General features: G+C 29.9%; 2 protein-coding genes and 1 pseudogene across 2 annotated transcripts; 1 reads left to right on the forward strand and 2 right to left on the reverse strand.

The window, feature by feature from the left end:
• Window positions 1–2,144: 2,144 nt before the first annotated feature.
• Window positions 2,145–4,786, forward strand: LOC111785156 (vesicle-associated membrane protein 724). Its single transcript, XM_023665615.1, has 5 exons — window positions 2,145–2,473; window positions 3,052–3,193; window positions 3,291–3,411; window positions 4,309–4,371; window positions 4,481–4,786. The coding sequence occupies exons 1-5, from the start codon at window positions 2,284–2,286 to the stop codon at window positions 4,628–4,630; spliced, it is 666 nt and encodes a 221-aa protein (XP_023521383.1). The 5' UTR covers window positions 2,145–2,283; the 3' UTR covers window positions 4,631–4,786.
• Window positions 4,787–6,106: 1,320 nt separating this feature from the next.
• LOC111785158 (flowering-promoting factor 1-like protein 1) lies at window positions 6,107–6,976 on the reverse strand. Its single transcript, XM_023665616.1, has one exon. The coding sequence runs from the start codon at window positions 6,922–6,924 to the stop codon at window positions 6,589–6,591; it is 336 nt and encodes a 111-aa protein (XP_023521384.1). The 5' UTR covers window positions 6,925–6,976; the 3' UTR covers window positions 6,107–6,588.
• Window positions 6,977–8,796: 1,820 nt separating this feature from the next.
• LOC111785155 lies at window positions 8,797–9,517 on the reverse strand (annotated as a pseudogene).
• Between the last annotated feature and the right edge of the window lie 1,640 nt (window positions 9,518–11,157).

The raw sequence follows: 11,157 nt of genomic DNA on the forward strand, positions 1-11,157 counted from the left end.
GACTAAATAGACTTTCAACTCAACAGAACATAACATACTTAACAATATAATAGCTATTACAGTTACATCTACCTCCTCTTTTCAATTTAATTCGTTAGTACGTGGTGAACTACCGCATGTTTGAATGATCGACTTTGTACAGAATTAGTGTTTGTTTCTGGCATCCGAGAAATTTTCATTCATAAATTAGAAACACAATATCCGATCTCAAGCTTCAGTAGCTTCATATTCACAAACATGTTTAAGAAGTAAATTCAAGTCGGTTAAGAATTAACTCACTCGAATCTCCGATGAATCGTCCTCTGTTTTCTTGTATCCTTCAAAGTGCACAAGAACATCGATGAACAGCAAACTCAAGGAAGCTTCCGAGTAGAACACCGCGATTTCAAGCCAATCGGAATCTCAATCTCTTCCTAAAGAAAGGAACAACATCGACGGAAACAGATAAGATCAAAATGCAAACGCAGTGCAGATTTTAAACACGAATTTACAAATCAAATTACAGATGATAAGAGAGAAGGAAACCTGAATGAGGAGAAAGAGAAGAAGTCGGATCGAGAGCGCCTAAGAGATCATATCCTCTAAAAATGCAAAAAAGTCCTAAGCGAATTCGCTTTGCGACGTTATTTATAGTAAAGGATAACGGGCTTGGTGGAGAAGCATTTTGGCGGGCTGTTAAACGAGCGGCAGTAGGATAAATGGAGGCAAATCTCAGCTCACACTTATTTTTAATTATTTAATATTGAAAAAAAAAAAGGATATTGATAAAATTAGTTAATTTAGCTCTCCACTTTAATAAATGACTTAATTTATATTTTTAAATTAAAAATTATCAAAAAAAAAATTATGAAAAATTGATATAATTATAAGTTTGTTCAAATAAAAGCCAGAATAAATTGTAAATTAATATATTTGTAAAAATCACAATTTAAATTAATAAAATGGTTAGTTTAAAATTTTACCTCATACGACTTAAATTTTTTTTTAGTATAAATTAATTTTTACCCGATAAAATTAAATTATAAATATTATTCATATGATTTTGGAATATTTTTATTTTGGTTCCTATGATTTTGAATTTTTGAATTTAATTCTTTTTACTTGCCATTATTAAAATTAAAAAAAAAAACGTTAATTTGTTATAAATAAACTAATTTTCATTTCTTTTTTACAATACATTTTTTACATTAATTTCTTAATTTTGGTTCCTCATTAACATTTTTTTTAATATTTACAATTATTTCTTCCCTAATAAAAACAAGGTGACAAAAATAATTTACTGTCGTACAGATCAGATCATCAAAAACGCCAAAAAAAAATATCTATATTATTTCGTCAGACAAATGAAAAACAATTCTTTGCTTGTTATACTCAAAAATCATATACCGAGTAGGTATGTTGTTTTTTTAAAGTAACAAATAATACGAATATATTTGCGTCATTTTTTTAAAGCTGTTTTTATTTACTTTTATAATTGAAATATTTCTAAACACACTTTATTTTCTTTGTCGCATATCATTATTTACTGTTTTTCTTTAATATTGTTATTTTATTTTAAAAACTCAAATATTTAAATTAATATATTATTATTTAATTATTCCTATTGTAAAAAAATGTCTCCTAATGAAAGAATGTATTTATGCATATAACCCAATAGTTATATCGATTACGCCCATTTGCAAATAGATACCATTTTTTAAATTGGACATCTCAACGTGAATAGATAGTCCATCTGCATCAATCGATTTGTGTGATCCAAGAATTTTGAAGGACAAAATAGTAATTTTTAAAAAAAAATGAGAATTCATGTTAAATAATATGAATTAGATCCCTAACGTTTCACCATTTTCAGACTCGATCATACTCCTATGCAAATAAAAACACTTTTTCTCTCAATGAACAAGACCCGAATCGTTGTATCCCGTCGAAATTTGAAGGGTAAAATGGGTATATATTTAAATTAATACATTTTATTTAAGAGAATAATTTAAGGAATTAAAAGTGTATTGATTTATTTATTTTAAACACGACAGGATTACGCAAACTTAGGACCAAATCTTTAATTAATTGACGCTTCCCCTAAATCTTTGCGCTAATGAGAATAATGAAAGTGAGAAAGACATATAAGAATTTCCCTTTCTTCGCAAAAAAGGAAACTAATCAAAGCCAAACACTCCCTTTTTATTCATTTCCCAAACGCGAAGTTCATTCCAGTTCCCCAACGGCGATTTTTCCTCTGTTTCTTCTTCGTCCGAGTTGGCTCACTCATTCGCTTCGAAGAAGATGAGTCAAGACTCGTTCATTTACAGCTTCGTGGCTCGAGGAACCATGATCTTAGCCGAGTTTACCGAGTTTACCGGAAATTTTCCGGCGATTGCGAATCAGTGCCTTCAGAAGCTTCCTTCTGCTAACAATAAGTTCACTTACAATTGCGACCATCATACCTTTAATTTCCTCGTCGAAGATGGTTATGGTAAGAATGCTTTGAATCTTCTCTTAGTTGTTTTGATTTACTTCCTTTTCGATATTTTTTGGCAAGGAACTGAGCGGGGAGTTGAATTACAGATGAAATTTGTTGGATCTAGTTTGATTAATGCTGGATTTCTTTTATTACGCCAATTTTTTTGCTGTTAATTTGCTCAAATTCGTTCGGAATGAAGGAATTTGGAAGAGTTTCTTTGTGTTCGTTCTGATTGATTGTGGATTTTTAGTTTAGGTAAAGCTTGTTTGAACTTTGTTCATCGTCTGAACGGAAATTTCATTTTAAGTTTCTCAAAATTAGGCAAGAATTGAAAAATGTTCATGCAATCAAACGGTTCTGAGATAGCTAAATCCAGCTTCTCAATGTGCAAATGCTTGTAAAATGTTTGTTAAGAATAGCTTCAAATACGGCATCAAAATGTGAAGTTTCTGAGTTCAAATTTGTGGAGATTTTGTTTCTTCATTCTTTTCCAAGGCGTTTTGAATTAGTCTATTTGGTAGCTTAAACTTTTGGCTGTAAGAATTTTTGCTTTAATATTGTATACATGGTGCCTTCATGGAGTCTTGCAGCTTATTGTGTTGTGGCGAAAGAATCTCTCAGTAAGCAGATATCCATATCGTTTTTGGAACGGATGAAAACTGACTTTAAGAAACGATATGGGGGCGGTAAAGCCGATACTGCTGTTGCGAAGAGTCTTAATAAGGATTTCGGGTATGTTCGTTTAGACATGTAAAACGTTATCTCGAATATGCATTTGTATATCTACCTTAGCTGTATGAAGAAGCATAGTTCCATGGATTTTTTGCAGACCAGTTATGAAAGAGCACATGAAGTATATCATCGAACACGCTGAAGAGATCGAAAAGTTGATAAAGGTGAAGGCGCAAGTATCGGAAGTTAAGAGTATAATGTTGGAGAATCTTGACAAGGTAAACAAAATATATCAACATGGATTTGATGTTTATCAGTTATCATTTCATCTCGTGTTTTAAAATCCTTGGAATAAAGATAATCATCACGAGTTGCCCTAGTCAAAATTGAGTTACTGTAAGATAACTGGGAAGTCTGGAAGGAAAGTCCAAAGAGGACTATTGTGTTAGCGGTGAGCTTGGACGGTTACAAATGGTATCAGAGCTAAGACACCTGGCGGTGTGCCAGTGAGGACGCTGTGCCCGGAAGGGAGGTGGATTGGGGAGTCCCACATCAATTGGAGAAGGGAACGAGTGCCAGTGAGGACGCTAGGCCCCAAAAGGGTGGATTGTGAGCCCTCACATTGGTTGGGGAGGAGAACGAAGCATTCTTTATAAGGGTGTGGAAACCTCTCCCTAGCATATGCCTTTTAAAAACCTTGAGGGGAAATGTGGGAGTGAAAGCCTAAAGAAGACAATATCTGCTAGCGGTGGACTTGGACCGTTACAATAACTTGCTAAGAACTAGCTAATGTGTATGTGAAACTAAATGTGCTTCTTAGAGATTCTTTTTGTGGTGTAAATTGAATGAAACAAAACCGAGCAGTTTGACCGTTTTTTGTCGGTTGAAGTTGGCTTCAAACTACATGAAAACGCAAAAACTACTTCAATTAGCTTCGATTGGGCGGTTTTGGTGGTTTGAGTTGGGTAGTCAGTTTACATTTCAGGGTAGTTCCTTTTTGCTAGTTCTTGCAAGCTGAAAGTCAGCTCAAGATCGACTTATGCTAAAACCCGACACCAAACTAATCATTTACACCTTGAACATCTACGCCTCCTCATTGTCCTTTCCACGAAATCGAGATTCTCACTGCCTTCTCGCTCAACGCATCATTATGAGATCTATTAATATCCTTTCAGGCTTTTGAGAGAGGTGACAACATCAATACTCTAGCTGATAAAACGGAGAATCTTCGAGATCAGGTAAGTTGATCGAACCCTGCCATTCTAGAGAAGTTACTTATATCAGTAGAAACAAACGACATTCTACAAACAACTCGAGAATGATCAACATTTTGTGAATGTCCGACAGGCGCAAACTTACAGAGGACAAGGAACCAAACTGAGAAGGAAGATGTGGTATCAGAACATGAAGATAAAGCTAGTTGTTCTTGGGATATTGTTAGCTCTTGTGCTCATAATTTGGGTTTCCATTTGTCATGGATTCAATTGCACCAATTAATTTGTACCGTAGGGGAAAGCTTTAGCCTTTATTAGCCTTTAGGCTTGTGTTTTCTATGGCTTGGGAGCTATATGATGAATGCATTTTCTCTTCAACATTGATATATTTTTATACATGTAAGTTTCTGTTTGAATGGATGCATTTATTTATTTATTATTTTTTCTTTTTTCTATTGTATTTTACCGTTGAATTTAAGTAGTACTTAAATGAAAATCTTGAATTTAATTACTATTATTTTAATTTTGTTTGGTTCGAGGCTAAATTAATAAAAATATCTTTAAATTTTGTTCTGAAAGTTTCAATAATATCAAATTTTCAAAAAAAGTCTAAAAAATAAAAAATAAATATTTTTTACTATTAAATTTTTGGATAGAAATGATCAGTATTTTATTTAAAAAATACTCTTAAATTTTTAACCCGGTTTAAAGAATACTCTTAAAACTTTAAAAAAAATTTATGTTGTTCTCGTTATTACTAATGTTTAAAAATATCAATAAATTTTAAAAGTGGTATTAACATCTTTTACTTTAAATTTTAAATATATAAACGAAACCGTTTAGCGCATCTCATAGATTATCTTCAAACTTTTTAATATTAATCTTGAAAGTTTACGAGTATTTCTGAAACGTGGTACTAATGGTATATGTATTTTTTTTTTTAAATTAAAAGTATTAATGAAAGTTTTAAAAACGCAAAAAATATTTTTACTTTTCTTTTTAAATTTTAAGGTATTTTTTAATATTTTTTAAGTTTGAATATTTATTAAAAACTCTGGAAAATTTAAGAATATTTTTTAAAATAAAATATAAAATTAAAAGAATATTTATATAAATAGGAAGAAAACACTTACTATATACTCCCTTCGATTTCACTAACTGCAAGGTAACAATGAATTAAAAAAATATATATTTTCCTTATTTTCTTTCTACTTTTCAAAATTTTGTTTTCTACGGCTTTTTTTTTTCCGTTTATTATACTTTTGTTATATAGAAGTTGAAAATTACAGAAAATAATTTAGATTTCGTTTAATAATTATAGAATTGTTTTTTATGTTTGAAAATTATGTTTAGGGTATAATTATTGAAACAAAAACAACAATTGTGAAAATACTTTTTTTTGGCTATTTTTTGAATTAGTGAAAATTGCAATAACTTTTATCTAAATTTAATTAAAAATTATACAAGTTCAGGAGTCTAAATTATTTTTTTCCCCTAATTATTATTAAGAGTAAAATTTATTATAATTTTACAATTTAAAAATAATATATTTTTACCGTTAAAATATCATCACTAACACAATCGCGTCAACTCGAATAATTGAGCTATGAAAATAGTCTTATGTAGAGAGTGTCTTGTAATCTCTTCTTGATTGGTGTTAATAAAGAGTGCGAGTGTTTCCCGCAAAGAGTTGCATTCAACACTTACAACCTCTCGGTTTCAAGATCCACAACTAAATCAAAAAAAGTATCCACGATTAAGTCGAAAGAAAAAAGAAAAAATGTATTCCAAGTGACGAAAACAAAGTAACCAACAATTCTATATCACATAAAGCATTTGAAACCACGCATACAACCATTGACTCTCGACTTCAAACGTGTAACACACTAAATTTCTAAATTATTAGCAAACGTAGATAAAACAATATCATACATGCTCGTTCTTTTACCTTATTTCATGTGAAAGTTGACCATCTCCAAATCACTTTTCAGACAAAAAATTCGTCCACGATTGGTTATAACATTTCTTTTGAATCGGCCCTAACTCCAAGTTTATGTCTGGATGAACTGATAGAGAGCACAACTTGCTTATTCCTCAAACAAGCTCCAAATCAAATCGTTTTAACTTTTCACAAGCAACCGGGAATGAAGAGATATCTCACCGAGGAAATCAGTTTTTTTTTTTTTTTCGTTCTTTATTGTAATTATTATTATTATTATTAGTATTTGAGAATTAGATGGTTTAGGCATCTTTAACTTCGAAATGGTTTCGATTTTTGACGACGATGTCGTACATGTGCATGGATTTGAACTTGGCGAATTCTTTGGGTAGAGAAATGAGATGGACCGTTGATCTCTTGTGAAATTGCAGCAGATCTGGATCGTCGTAGTAACGTTCCCAACCCAACGCCGTCAGTTTCTGTTCCAGCTCCGCATATGACGTCATCACCTCCTCCGTCGGACTATACACCAGCACTTTCCGGCGATACGTCGACCTCTGCCCGCCATCCGCCTTATCCACTCCAGCGTCCTCCACCAGACGAACGACGCCGTTTTTGAACACCCAAACGCCAGACATAGCTAAGAGTTCTTAAACAAAAAAGCTCTCTAAGATTTTGAGACAACTGAATTGGGATAATTTGGTGCTTGTTTTAACTATATATATATATATATATAGATAGAGAAGGAAATAAATAAATAATAATAAATATTATTAATTAATCTTCCCTAGAACTCCACCCAATCTCTCATTTTTCTTTTTAATAAATAAAATAATCCTCTTAATTAAACATGTTTATTCTTTTTAATTAATTATTCTTAAAGTGTTCGAAAAATTATTCTCGAATTTTTTAAATTAATATATAGAATATATCTGCTTCTAGAACTTTATTTATTCTCAATATATTGTAATAGTTACTCGTTAAATAAAGATATAATCTCATTTTATTTCTGATTTTTAACATTTAAAAAAAAAAATTATTGTAAAATTTAAACAATATAACTAAACTTAGCGATAATTAAACCATGGATGAAATATTCATTAAAGTCCCGGGTTTAAATTGACAAAATTAAAAGTTTAGAATATAGATTAATACATTAAGCCGAGCTTATTATATAAATTATTATTACACATATTGTTCTTATCATGATTCTATATTTTCATGGATTTGGTATAATGTTTTTAATTTAACTAAGTCCGTATCTACCTAAACATGAATTTATTCCCCATTATTTCCCTTAAACAAACATTTTTTTTTATGATCAATAATTATTTAAAATAAATATATGAGAATAATGAACAAACCTAGTGGCTAGTGGTAGGGTTGGTATCTACCTTTGATTTTCTATTTTCTATTTTTTATGTTATAAAAAATAAAATAATAATAAAAGGAATGGAGAAAATCATTTTCATTTTGATTTTCTTTTTCCAAAATAGAATAAAGTAGAAAACATTGAAATGAAGGATAAATTCCTTTGATTGGACAAAATTGGAAAAAAAACATTGCATACCCTATTTATTTATTTTCTTTTTTTTGTCATTATTGAATTAATTAGATAATAATCCTAAAAAGTTTAATTATTTTCAATGAATATTTGAAATAATATTTTTTTCAAGCATTTCAGACGTGACATTTGTTGCCTTTTAATATATTCTCATGCATGCACAAATTCACAATTTTATTGACTTTGATTTTATTCCTTTTTTCTTTTTAATTTTTCAAAATTTCAAACAAATTCATTGCTAGATTTGAAGGAATTATTATGGATTTGATTTGGATAAACAAAGTAATTAAAAAAATTTATTGATAATTTTATTATTACCAAAATACCCTTTAAATAAATTACAAATTTATCATCATCTTTTTAATTCGTTGTTTTTTTTTTAATGGAATTTCATACTTCGTTTAATTGGACACTATTTTTTATTATTTAGATATCTTATTTCAATTATCACTTTATTGAGAATCAGAATATATATTTAATGAAAATTAAAACGTTAAATTTAAAATTTTGAAAGTTAAAAAATCGAAATAAAATATTTAAAGTAATTTAAAAATTTTTAATTAATTTTTGTAAAAAAAAAGACATTAGGTATAACTATGATTATTTAAAAAAAAAAATCTCATAAAAAAATAATTTATTGATTATGTTACATTACTATAGATTTTGTTATAAATTTGATCCCATAATTTAATTTATAGTTTTAAAATTTTAAATTTAATTTCTATAAAAACTAATATTAACAATTTTAAAACTATTATAATTATACTCAAATCTAAATTAATTCCAAATTAGAAGTGCTAAATAATATAAAATTAGTTTAAGAAATTTTCAATAAATTTACATAAGAAGTCAAAATTCATTCTTTAAACACACAACATTAAAATTAAAAAAAAAAACAAAAAAATAAAAAAAAAACAACGTAGGACATTGAAAATTAAGGTAGCAATTAAATAAGCGAACTGTAATCAACGTAAGTGGCATCCCTGAAAGCTTCGGGATCAAACGTATTAATGAACGAGAGATCTGTTGGGGCAAGAGCCGTTGGATCCGGAGGTTGAAATCCAGCCGTTAAATCCGTGACATCTGGCCCCGCCGGGAGCTCAAGCGACGACCCCACTACGCCGGAGAGAACTCCCACTGCAACTGCACCGGCCACCCCCAGTGCTGATCCCCATACCGATTTTTTCTTCTTCGGCTTCGACCGTTGCTCAACCGGCGGTGCACGTGCCTGCACGTGAGTTGGTTGTGGGGCATATGGATTTGCATACGGCGGCGCTGCTGATGATTCTAACCGGATACGAAACGGCAACGTATCGCATGGATTTTCCATCTCCAGCAGCCTGCAAAAGCTCCGCAACCGACACGTGGACTTCCCCTAAATCTCTCTCCCCCCTCCCATCCTCGTATTTAAGAGCAAAGACAAGACTACCCTCTATACCTTGCTTTACTGCCTCCACGTCGACGGCGAATTTCACCGCAAAGTTCCACGTAGGATTTCCGCCGCCGTCCTTGTCCACGTTGGTCCGTGCCCTCTGCTGGTTCACCGCGGCGCCGATGATTGAAACGACGACGTATAGCTTGGGTTTGGATGCTGGGTCAACTCCAGTAAGGCCTCTGGCTGAAACTATATTAATGTCTAAACACATGGGATCTGTATTTAGAGCCATTGTTCTGAAGAAGAACAGAAGAAAAAACTAAAGGCTTGAAAATTTGAGTTTGCTTGAGACCTTTTTAATTGCGAAGGAAAGGGCAAAAAAGACTTTCAATAACGTAAATGTCAAACCAATTAATTAATTAATTATTATTATTATTATTATTATTATTATTATTATTATTATTATTATTATTTTGAGAAATTGAATCCAATTTATGGAGTAAATACAAATTAAAATGAGGACAAAGTCTTTTAAGATACTTGTGATATTATCCCAAATAATAATAATAATAAATAAATAAAGACTTTTTTATTTAATATATTTGGGTTACTTTCTACTAAATTGTTTATATTATACTTGACGACTATTTCCACGAGTAAATCTAGATTTGAGGATCTGGATCCGACATACCTCAATTATATTTTTTACTTAATATATATATATATATATATACTATTACTTCTAATATCCTATTATATATAATGTCCCAGGGGTGTTATTCGATTACATTAAAGTTAAGAGTTTAATTTTAAATTAATTAAGAGTCAAATATGTTTAAATATAAAAACTAATTGTTACCGATATTAAAATATAAGTATTATATTATTTAAGGATTTAGTTCGAAATCCTTATAATTTAAATTTTACTCTTTAAATGGTTAATTTAAAAAAAAAAAAAAAAAAACCAAAATTAAAATATCCAATTTTTTAAACTAAGGTGAGTTTGATAGGCTACTCATTCAAAGAACAACTTGCATATAAAGCTATTGTTTATGTAAGTTTGTGACAAGGTTCTTTTTTTATTTAATAACCAAGATGATGAATCATTCAATCAAAATAAAATTTTAAAAGCTCGAGAATGGGTTTTTTAACGTAATTTCTAAGTAAATTTTTCATCGGCGACCATTCGAAGCGTTGACGTCGATAATGTAAATTTGTGGAATTCACAATAATGACAACATGAATGACGATAATAGAATTTTCGGTATTGTGAAAGAGGGAAAGAAGTATCGGGAGAGAAAATAATTATTATAATAACTAAATATATTTAGTTTGAAATTCATATAATAATAATAAGATTATTATTATTATTATTATTATTATTATTATTATTATTATTATTATTATTATCATGTAATAATTTTTGTTGACAATAGTAATATATAATTATATGTAATTAGCTCTAGGATTGATAGAATTCATTGAGAAAATAATTGCACCAAATATATAATTACGTGCAATTAGGTATATTGTTTTATTATTTTGTTGAAAGATAATAAATTGTGGGCTGCAAAAAATGTATATTTTTATTTGTATTGCTAATTTTTTGATGGAGATATATATTAATTTAGTTGATTTAATTACCATTTTAACCTTATATTTATTAAAACAACAGCAGGTTTTATTTTATGCCCTTTTTGGAAACTATACAAAATAAATAAATAAATAATACTAATTTGTTGGTTTGAAAATTGGTATTGTGAGGCATTTATCCGCGTGGAGGCAACCAATTAGTTTGTGAGTGATAATAGGATGGGTCAAATATGGTATCATAAACGAATTGGGCAAAGAAACAGCTAAGCCCATCCTTTCATTCTAAACCTAACTTTATTCCACACATTTTAGTATGCTCATACATTTTAAATCTCACTC

The sequence above is a fragment of the Cucurbita pepo genome, unplaced genomic scaffold (genome assembly GCF_002806865.2).
Source record: "Cucurbita pepo subsp. pepo cultivar mu-cu-16 unplaced genomic scaffold, ASM280686v2 Cp4.1_scaffold000389, whole genome shotgun sequence".
Lineage (NCBI taxonomy): Eukaryota > Viridiplantae > Streptophyta > Magnoliopsida > Cucurbitales > Cucurbitaceae > Cucurbita > Cucurbita pepo.